The sequence below is a fragment of the Vanacampus margaritifer genome, chromosome 15, assembly GCF_051991255.1.
Source record: "Vanacampus margaritifer isolate UIUO_Vmar chromosome 15, RoL_Vmar_1.0, whole genome shotgun sequence".
Lineage (NCBI taxonomy): Eukaryota > Metazoa > Chordata > Actinopteri > Syngnathiformes > Syngnathidae > Vanacampus > Vanacampus margaritifer.
This window is the reverse complement of record NC_135446.1, coordinates 3,565,824-3,575,974: the sequence shown is the minus strand read 5'-3', so window position 1 is coordinate 3,575,974 and position 10,151 is coordinate 3,565,824. Positions and strand designations below refer to the sequence as shown.

General features: G+C 40.1%; 1 protein-coding gene and 2 non-coding genes across 6 annotated transcripts; all 3 read left to right on the top strand.

Annotated features, from left to right (window-relative positions):
- The first annotated feature begins 252 nt into the window (after positions 1-252).
- On the top strand, positions 253-7,425 carry slc25a3a (solute carrier family 25 member 3a). 4 transcript variants are annotated; one of them, XM_077544542.1, is made up of 8 exons: positions 253-412; positions 798-964; positions 2,990-3,114; positions 3,475-3,654; positions 3,895-4,076; positions 4,897-5,069; positions 5,579-5,689; positions 6,676-7,425. In XM_077544542.1, the coding sequence occupies exons 2-8, from the start codon at positions 829-831 to the stop codon at positions 6,831-6,833; spliced, it is 1,065 nt and encodes a 354-aa protein (XP_077400668.1). In that variant the 5' UTR covers positions 253-412; positions 798-828; the 3' UTR covers positions 6,834-7,425. The 4 variants fall into 4 exon arrangements, with proteins under 4 accessions (XP_077400668.1, XP_077400669.1, XP_077400670.1 ...); XM_077544543.1 differs by lacking the exon at positions 2,990-3,114 and adding an exon at positions 1,665-1,789; XM_077544544.1 differs by having other exon boundaries at positions 267-408.
- LOC144035740 (small nucleolar RNA SNORA53) lies at positions 4,633-4,839 on the top strand. The gene has a single exon (XR_013288497.1). It is a non-coding gene; the product is annotated as a small nucleolar RNA SNORA53 (small nucleolar RNA).
- On the top strand, positions 6,372-6,576 carry LOC144035741 (small nucleolar RNA SNORA53). The gene has a single exon (XR_013288498.1). It is a non-coding gene; the product is annotated as a small nucleolar RNA SNORA53 (small nucleolar RNA).
- Positions 7,426-10,151: the final 2,726 nt, after the last annotated feature.

The window sequence follows — 10,151 nt, the reverse complement described above, 5'->3', positions numbered from 1 at the left end:
TGCCCAGAGAAAACCAAAGCAAGCCCGAAGATAACATCGCCCACCTTAGTTCTTGTTTTTAATTATTATTATTATTATCAAGAAAATTGCAATATATAATAGTCTACAATAGATTGTTGTCTTTTAATGATTCACAGAGGGGATATTTACTTTATTTAGCACAAAGCAGATGGTTTAACAAAAACAAAACAAAAAACTAATTTAAAAGCTCGAAGTGGTGTAATTCTTTCTTGTACCGGTGGGTGGACTCGAGCATATATTCAGCCTGCAGTGTAGAAGAAGTCAATCATCCCTCCCACAGGTCGGCCTGTGACGCCACGAAAGGACAAATCTCTACCGGGAGGTCGTTCTCGCTCTCTCGGAGCCGCCGGTTTGCAGCTAAGTGGAGACGCCATCTTAAGAACGCACGTCAGTAAGTTAAATTAGTCGCTTAAAAAGCATGTATATTAAATATCCGTCAAGCGTATAATGTTTGATTGACATGTTATGACATGCCACCGCCATAAAACCGTTTGTCACCGTTTTTTGTTTCCGTCTGTGACACGGCAACCATTCCACCTTGTAGCGGTCAAGTTAGCATTAGAGCTAGGACAGCATGGATGTAGGGGCTAGATTTCATTTGATGACGTTAACGCCTGGCTCAATGGTTCCGTTTGTGCGGGACCTCATTGATTAACTTAATTAAACAGCTTTATGATCCATTCATCCTTTCGAGTTTATTAGTGCATGCTGATCAGTGGGGTGGGTCGTTTTTTCCACTCTCTCTCTTGCTAAAGCTAACTTGTTGCTCATTGCAGCACAGCTCCGCGGACAGGCACGACCACCAGCATGTATCCCTCGACTTTGACGCAACTGGCCCGGGCTAATCCATTCAGTGCCCCCCTGTTCACTCTCCAGAAAGTGGACGGACCGCAGCAGAGCGGACAGAGGACACGCCGACTGGCAGCAGCTTCCACGGCAGACGGTAACGAATCCGAACAATCCTCCTCTTGTCCCGCAGGCCGACTTCGGGACTCGCGTTAGCATCGCTCGCTTGACCAACCGGTTTTATCGCATTGTTCCATCATCGTGCGTCTATAGAAGTTTTCAGTTTTGCATGCTAGTATGTAAAGTGCGATGCATCTCAACAAGTGTAGTCAGTGCAACGTAAAAAAGTACTCGGGCCTTTGCTAAAGCTAAGCCGCTAACGGAGGACAATGAAGGACACACCGATGTCTACCTTTTTATGATGCGTTAAACCGAATTGGGCATGGGACCGGTATTTATAATGCCAGTGTACAACCGTTATCTACGAATTGTGATCACAGAACAAATTGTCCTGGCCTTTTGATAAAAGTGGCATCCCATTTTTTGGGAGGAGGATTAGAGCAACTATTATATTACTTTGGTTAAGCGCCTTAATATCCTTATCAGTACTAATAGTTATTTCTGATCAAATGTAACTGGTAAACCTGTTAGTTTGGTGAAATGAGCTTGACGTTGCCTTTTCCTGACAACACTGTTGCCCTTTGCATTGGCAGGTCTATTTTAAATGCCAAGCTAGTAAGTTTGTAACTGATTAATGATTTAGGGAGGTTTCGGACCAACAGTGTTTTTTTTTTTAATAATGAATTTATTTATTTATTTTTTAAAAATTTTTTTATAAATGTAACCTGTTTTCTCAGAGGGGGACAGTTGTGCGTTTGGCTCTCAGAAGTATTTCGTCCTGTGTGGCTTTGGGGGGATTCTGAGCTGTGGCACCACACACACAGCAGTCGTTCCCCTCGATCTGGTCAAATGCAGAATGCAGGTCTGTCTTTTCGGCTCAGTGTCAGATTTTGTACTACACCCCCCCCCCCCTTTTTTTTTTTTAAATTTGCATGTAGAAACGTATACAATCCACTTGTGAAGTCCTTGCCCCCCGGCATGCATATGGGAGTGATCACTACATGGCTGCATGCCTCCGAACTCATTGATTCTCGACGCACGCGCGTGATGTCATTTGAACCATTTTCCTTTTAGGCTAACTAGCTAGCTAGGTCAAGGAGACTAGATTGTGAGGGATTATTCCCCAACACTGATTTGGCAGTCCCTTCACATCCCCCACCCCGCCAGCTCAATTTGAATGTGAAATTTGGATGACATTTATACTCATTCCTGGGACGTAGTCTCTGACCTGTCAGGTAAGACCGATTTTAAAAGTCAGTATTCCAGCTGCTGAATAAAATTTTTATGTTTTGCATCATTATAATTCAAGAAATTGTTCAAATGTGAAATTGATTATTGTTATGGACTACACTGATGGTTTGCACATAATCACACTCTGTGGGTGTTTTTATTGTTTTTGTTTGTTTGCTTGCACACTGACTACTTGCAGTCTGCTTGGCATTAATTAGGTCTGAAACTGTTCATGTTTTGAGCTGTCATTGTACACTTGTAGACTTCCAAAACATCACTGTGGTCCATTAAAGGCAAAACTAAAATCACTTACTTGTGAGATTTTTGGTGGTCCAACAAATGATGGCATGTTTGAGACGGCTATATAATGGAAGAGTCATTTTAAAAAAATTAATTCAAATTTGCCTTTTCTACTGCCTGGTACCTACTTGACTCAACTCAACTCTGTTGAAGCATTTTTATTGTCACAGGTATAGTCAGTGGTGCCTGGACTTATTTTTTTTGTCAAACATTTGAGCTGCCAGTTTTATTGAATACGACAGTCACACACATAAATGGTAAAAATGAAAACACTTGCAGGTAGAATGTAGCAGACGCCAAGTCAATCCGACTGACTAAAATTTGTGTCGTTCCTCACTAAGCAAAACAGACTCCATGCAAAGCTAAGCCCCTACCATGCAGTGGAAAATTGCCAATTAAATTGGTGGGATGTCCTCAAAGATTTTGTGACTCTTCCACTGTGGCTTTGAATTGGTGTCAATTTACTTTTTTGTTCTCGTGTGTTGCATGTGACCCTTGCATGTTGCATGTATGTTGTCCCCTTCTACCACAGAGGAAATTAGCTGCGAGTTTGGCTCCTCAAAGTACTATGCCCTGTGCGGCTTTGGGGGTATCCTGAGCTGCGGCCTCACACACACAGCGGTAGTACCCCTCGACCTTGTCAAGTGTCGTCTGCAGGTTTGTATGAAAATCTAAAATTACAATTGGCATCAAAGCATTAAGCAGAAGGTCCTCCACAAACTCGTGGCTCTGCGATGCATCATATTCAAGGGCACTCGTGTCCCTGCCACTGCTGCCAAATTTCAAAATTGTCCTTTTACCAATTCACTCCTAACCCAGAAGCTAGAGACAAATTTGAAACGTAAGTCCTATTACATTCACATGTTTAAGTCACTACTGATAAATTTAACATTCCCTTCTAAATTACCAGTCCTATTAAAAATAGTTGGAAGTACTTGGCCAAATTGTAGAAGGGGGGGAAGTTTGTCAGAAAATACAATGTCATGGTCCTTACTGTGGTATTTGTGTTTTTTGCAGGTGAACCCCGACAAGTACAAGAGCATTGGCAACGGCTTTTCCGTGACAGTGAGGGAGGACGGCGTCCGAGGCTTGGCCAAGGGCTGGGCGCCCACCTTCATCGGCTACTCCATGCAGGGACTCTGCAAGTTTGGCTTCTATGAAGTGTTTAAGATCTTTTACAGTGACATGCTTGGAGAGGTTTGTGCAACGTTTTCAAGTCACATTTTCTTTCTTACAATTTCACGTCTGGTGCACATCTTTAGATTGCTCCGTTTGGTATATTTTGAATGGTTATAGTGCTATTTTTAAGAGTTTTTCTTTCTTTCTTTTTTTCAAACAGTCCTGAATTTGTGACAAAATGACTTGCTTAACAAATTGGTAGTTTGTACTCCTTTTTTCCCCTGCACTCTAATTGTTTCCCGTTGTTTTCTGCAACAGGAGAACACCTACATGTGGAGAACATCACTGTACCTTGCTGCCTCAGCTAGCGCAGAGTTCTTTGCCGACATCGCTCTGGCTCCTATGGAGGCTGTCAAAGTGCGTATCCAGACCCAGCCAGGCTACGCCAACACCCTTAGACAGTGCGTCCCCAAGATGTACGCTGAGGAGGGTATCTGGGCGTAAGTGTCGCATCTTTTTCTTACCATTTGGTTTGGAGAATTGTCACATTGGTGACTAGCTAGCTGCTAGGGTTGGGCAATATGCCCAAAAAATTAATTCTCGTTTTTTTTAAATAATTTTTTTTATTTGCAGTAATTCAGTACAATTACAATTTTAATCTAATAAACCCAACAAACCTTTATTTAAAAGTTTAATTTATTCAAAAAATAATTCCTGTGCAAAATGTTCAGACACCATAAAGTATACTGATTCTAGATCAGTATTAACATAAACTTAACATTCATAGTTTGTGCTTAAATGCCACAATTAAGTAGTCGGTAGCTATTCTACTAGACATGTCTTGTAAACCACCCATCCAGCATTCTGCCACAAAATTTTAACTCACAAAAACATCTGGATCTAACAGAACATAACAGCTTTAAAATAATCCGGAACAAAATTTGATTTCACGATTTAGCTGATTGTCAACGATTCGATTTTTAAAATGGCGATGTATCGAATTATTTCGATTTATTGCCCAACCCGACTAGCTGCACGTTAGAATTGTTTTCAGTCAACACGTTCCTTAGATCCACCTCTGGAGGGTGCTCTGCTCTGAGCAGAGGCTCTCAGCAGCTTTCTGGCTGTACAATTGGAGGTGCTTGAGTCATTGGCGTGTGAGAACAATCTACCCGTTTTCCAGCTTACCTGCATCACTGGCAAGCCTGTTCTCAACAAACAGGAGATCACCCACCAGTGTTGCGAGCCAGGGGAACGGACATTTGTAATTGCTTGACATTGCGTTAGTCTCATGTCTTGATCTATTCTTTAACTTTGTAGTTTCTACAAGGGCGTGGTACCTCTGTGGATGAGGCAGATCCCTTACACCATGATGAAATTTGCCTGCTTTGAGCGCACGGTGGAAATGATCTACAAGTACGTCGTTCCCAAGCCCCGCAGCGAGTGCAGCAAATCTGAGCAACTGGTGGTCACCTTTGTGGCTGGTTACATCGGTAAGCAAGCCAAAAATTTGCATTGGCAAACACAAATGAGCTACAGTGGGATCCTGCTCTCGGCCCTGGGATATAGGGACTGGCGGCAAGTTCTTTCTTTTTTTCTACTATGGTTACTGTTTTGCTCTGCCACTTGGGTTTACTGCCTTGGAAGGCATGCAATGTTAACATTTGGCCTTGAAATCAAGACCTCCAACGATGTCTATTAATCTCACAATTATTAAGTAACAAAACAGTTACTGTTGAGCACAACCTTGAAACATGGATGCTGTCATATTTGTGATTGGATGAGTGAGTTGGGTGTGGGAGGGTCTATGTGGCCAGAGCTTCCACCTAGCTTGCTGCGCAACTTTGTTTTATTGGACGCCGTTAGCGCCAACAATTATTGTTAATTTTCTCAATTAATGACAATGGAAAAAAATAATGTTATGACTGTTTGAAAATAGAAGAGGTAGAACAAAGACTGTTCATTTGGAGTCATTTAAGTAATTTTATTTTTTTGTGTCCAGCTGGTGTGTTTTGCGCCATTGTGTCGCACCCTGCTGATTCTGTGGTGTCCGTGCTGAACAAGGAGAAGGGAAGCACCGCTGTCCAGGTCCTTAAGAAGCTAGGACCCAAAGGTCAGTATCAAGGGTTGAAGCATTTATTTTTATCTACACTAGGGGTGTCAAACTCATAAGCTCAAGGGCCACATGGAGGAAAATATATTACCAACCAGTGATCGGTAAAATCATGGTATATAACTTAAAAACAATTGCCATCAATTATACGCAGATTTTCGCTATTTGTGGGTTAGCGCTACATCACGGGGCTCATATTGTTCCAAAAAATAATTTGAATGCTAATGGACGCAGCAACACTTTGCCTGTATGAGTTCCGGACGTGTTAAATCCTACCCGTTTTACATATATATTGTTCCCAGAATGCATTGTGTGGCACAGTTAATGAAGTTATAAGGATGTTAATCCTTGTCATATGTGTTTTATGTTACCAGTAATAAAACTGGTGTCGTATTTAACAAGTTTATGTTGCTCTATGGTTATATTTATTTATTTTAAACAAACCGTAACTTTAAAAGTGGTGTGTAAAATGACATCAGGCCAATTCCATGTAAAAGTTGCATTGCTCGTCTGAGGATTGCTTGTGAAATTCTGAATTTATATGTTTTGGTTGTGGCCATCTGATTACTTGGTCAGACTACAAATTTTTTTTTTTACTTTACAAAATAATTTTGCGGGCCAGATTAAAACCCTTTTGTGGGCCTGATCTGGCCTGCGGGCTGTATTTTTGACACCACTAATCTACACGCTCCTTAGAGCCGCCTCTAGAGGGTGCTGTACTCTTGAGTTCAGCCCCTCAGCAGCCTTCTGGCTGTACTGTTGGAGGTGCTTGAGTCATTGGCGTGTAAGAGCATTCTACCTGTTCCCCGGCTTCACCGCACCACTGGCAAGCCTGTCCTCTACGGACAGGGGATCAGCCTGTGTTGCTAGCCAGGTGGACGGACAACTAGTCAGGACATTGGTTGGTTAAACAAAGTCAATGTCACTGCTCCCTTACTTCAACAGAACAGAAATGTATCCACATGATTTGTTTTTGTCGTGCACAGGTGTGTGGAAGGGTTTGATTGCCCGTATTATCATGATCGGTACCCTGACGGCACTGCAGTGGTTCATCTATGACTCTGTCAAAGTCTACTTCCGTCTGCCCCGTCCCCCTCCCCCCGAGATGCCCGAATCCCTAAAGAAGAAGCTTGGAGTTGAGTAATAAGCCCTGCCCACCACTCCCTCTCAAACTCCTGGGTGGCAATCAACAGATGACAACTCAGTTTCCTAACTTACATTCAGTGTGCAAAGCAGTTTTCTATGTTTATGCTCTCAGTCCAGCCGTTTCAATGAATGGGGCTGCAACTATCATATATATTTCACGTACAAAACTAATAAAGACGCTGGTGTTGTCCACCCTTGCTCACCAAGAGATGGACAAAGAATATTCCCTTGCTGTGCAGCACTTGTCTGATTTTATTCCACTCCTGTGATTTGAAAATGCAAATTAAAAACACTTAAATGGGAAAGTTTTTTTTTTTTTAGTTTTTTTTTTTTAAATCTAACGTATGTGCAAACTATTACACAAAGTTAGGCCCATATCAAACGGGTCATGATAATGTGCCCCGGTACCGCTGCTGGAATGTGTAGCTTGTGATTTGATTTATTTATTCAAACCCAGAACACAACACAAACACTGGCTATTTAAAAAAAATAAATATTATTTTAATTGTATAGCATGCCATGGTACTTAAAATTTAGCAGCAGTTTTAAGAGTTGGTGAATTTGAAATAAAAAATGCTTTACAAAGTGAACTGTGCAACTGCTATGGATTTTATTATATGAGGGCAATGCATTTTCAACAAATGATTTATGAAATTAAAGGGTACATTATGATGGGACTTTCTGTACTTTTTTTTTTTTGCCTTAACTTTAAAGCACTTTTAATTTAGGCTTGCAAGCACATTGCTAAATGAGGGCAACGCATTTTCAACAAATGATTTATGAAATTAAAGGGTACATTGTGATGGGACTTTCTGTACTTTTTTTTTGCCTTAACTTTAAAGCACTTTTAATTTAGGCTTGCAAGCACATTGCTATACCTAGAAATGTTATGGGTATTAAAGGATCTTTGTGCAGTTTGTCACTTTTTTTACTCACGACTGCTACCTCTGGCCGTAACTGCAACATCTGTCAGGCTCATTCATGGTGCGCGTGTGAGTACGTGCATCTTAAAGCGACAGCCACACTTGACAAACGAAGACATCACTTTAAATGAGGTAAGAAAAAACTCTGCCCCTCCCCAAAGAAACTGGAGTGTGAGGGTACGCACACGCTACTGTAAAGGGAAGATAAAAGCTGACAGGTGCAGTCAGGGCTCTTCATACTCATCTGGGCATTGGTGGAACATGCATGATGTAGAAAAATAACTTTAATATTACCTTTTTAAACGGCACAATGCACCTTTAACTTGTATTTGCTACAGTAAAAAAAAAAATCTGTATTTGACTGCATATTTACATTAACCACATCAATCACAGTTGACAGTTTGGGCAATTTAACGATCAAATGTTTTGATGCTGAGATCCTGGGGGGGGGGACTAATATATAATATATACACACACATACATATATACATATACACACACACACACACATATATACATGTGTGTATACACATATATACACACACGTATATATACACACACGTATATATACATACACACGTATATATATATATATATATATACACATATGTATGTATGTGTATATATATATGTATGTGTATATATATATGTATATACACGTGTATATATATACACACACATGTATATATATATATATATATACACACAAATGTGTATATATACACGCATATATACACATGTATATATATATATATATATACACGTATATATATATATATATATATATACACACATATATATACACACACACGTGTATGTATATGTATATATATATATATACACACATATATATATATATATATACTAATTCATCTAAAAAGTTAATAAAATGTTGAGGTACTGTTAAAGTTAAATGGATTGGAATATTAATATTGTCACCCTAATACCTGTGGGAAGACAACTCGTTTTCACACAGTAAACGTCCACATTAACATACTTTTTGTTTTTCTTGGAGTAATCCAGCCTCTAAAAATGGATTTTGGACTAACGTGAACAATGTGTACAATGCCTGTTTTTAAATTCAGTTAGTTAACAAGGCAACATAACTAAATGACTTCATGGCTTACCTGTTTTCTTGATTTGGTCACATGATGTTTGCAAGATGAGCTCATGGCCACTTCGGCGTCAATTTCAGTCAACAGCAGGTGGCAGTACAGGACTACAGGACACCCTCAGGGTGGAGAAAAAAGGGCATATCTAATTCATGTTCATTAAACACAATATTAACTTGTTGATGTACATAGAACACATCATTCACATTGAATAATATTTTATTGTTTAAAGAAGATATTTTTCAAATAAATATGTATCTACATAGGCCCACTATACAAATTTGAATAATTTACTTTACCCCACATCGTTTTTCCCTGACCAGTGGGGGGCAGCATATGGAATGACACACTAGCCTCTATGCATGCGTACAAATATCAATCTTGGGATATTTCCAAAAAATATCAAGCACCCCTTGGCCCCATTTACGCCTAATGTGTGACATGTGGACAGATGCCTGCACAACAGCGGCATCTGCATCATCTAATGGGAGCATGCCTGCCCTGGGTCATAGCAACACACACACGACCATCATTAGAATCCATTTGCTCCTCATTTGTATGCTGCCGCTGCGGGAAAGAATATGCGCCCAACCGGGCCTGCCAGCGAGGGGGTCACGGGAAATGGAGCCCATTTGCGTGGCGTGGCGTCACCGATATGCTGGTGAAGAAAATATCAAAGCTCCAAAATGATTTCCACATATTTTGCACTGCTTTTAGCTGTCAAATTGTGATTACAAAAACTACAAGCCTATAACGTTGATTCGTAGAGGAGACATTAAGGATACTTTTGTGGCAGTCTGGACTTAACACTCCAATTCTGATTTAATGCTTTTATCCATTTTATTTATATACATATTTTAAGTGACACATAGCTCTGGCACACTTAGAATGCTTCTTTTTCTCCCTTTCTTTTTTTGAGGAACACAATCGATGAGTATTTTGGTTGCGATTGTTCTTAAGTCAAATAAATTATAACTATCTTGCCATACTCTGTCATATTTTATAAAGGTAACGCATTGCATTTGTAGACAATCCTGAGTATGGATCCACAAAACGTCACAAGAATTACTTAAATCCTAATATCTTAAATTCCTTGAGCACACTGAATAAAGTTTGGCAGATAGTGAACATTCCCGCAAAAAGAGTCCAATGTTGCTTGTTTCAAGCTGTTTGTAACTTTCCAGTTGAATGTAAAACTAAACTTATAAAAACTCAGATATCGCAAACTCTGTTTGCTCTCATTACCCCCAACATAGCTAGCTTGAAACTAATACACAATGG

Coding starts and splice junctions, on each gene's coding strand:
- slc25a3a (XM_077544542.1), top strand. CDS start 829: ATGTATCCCTCGACTTTGACGCAACTGGCCCGGGCTAATCCATTCAGT. Junction 965..2,989: donor AGCAGCTTCCACGGCAGACG/GTAACGAATCCG, acceptor CTTCTACCACAG/AGGAAATTAGCTGCGAGTTT. Junction 5,690..6,675: donor TAAGAAGCTAGGACCCAAAG/GTCAGTATCAAG, acceptor TGTCGTGCACAG/GTGTGTGGAAGGGTTTGATT.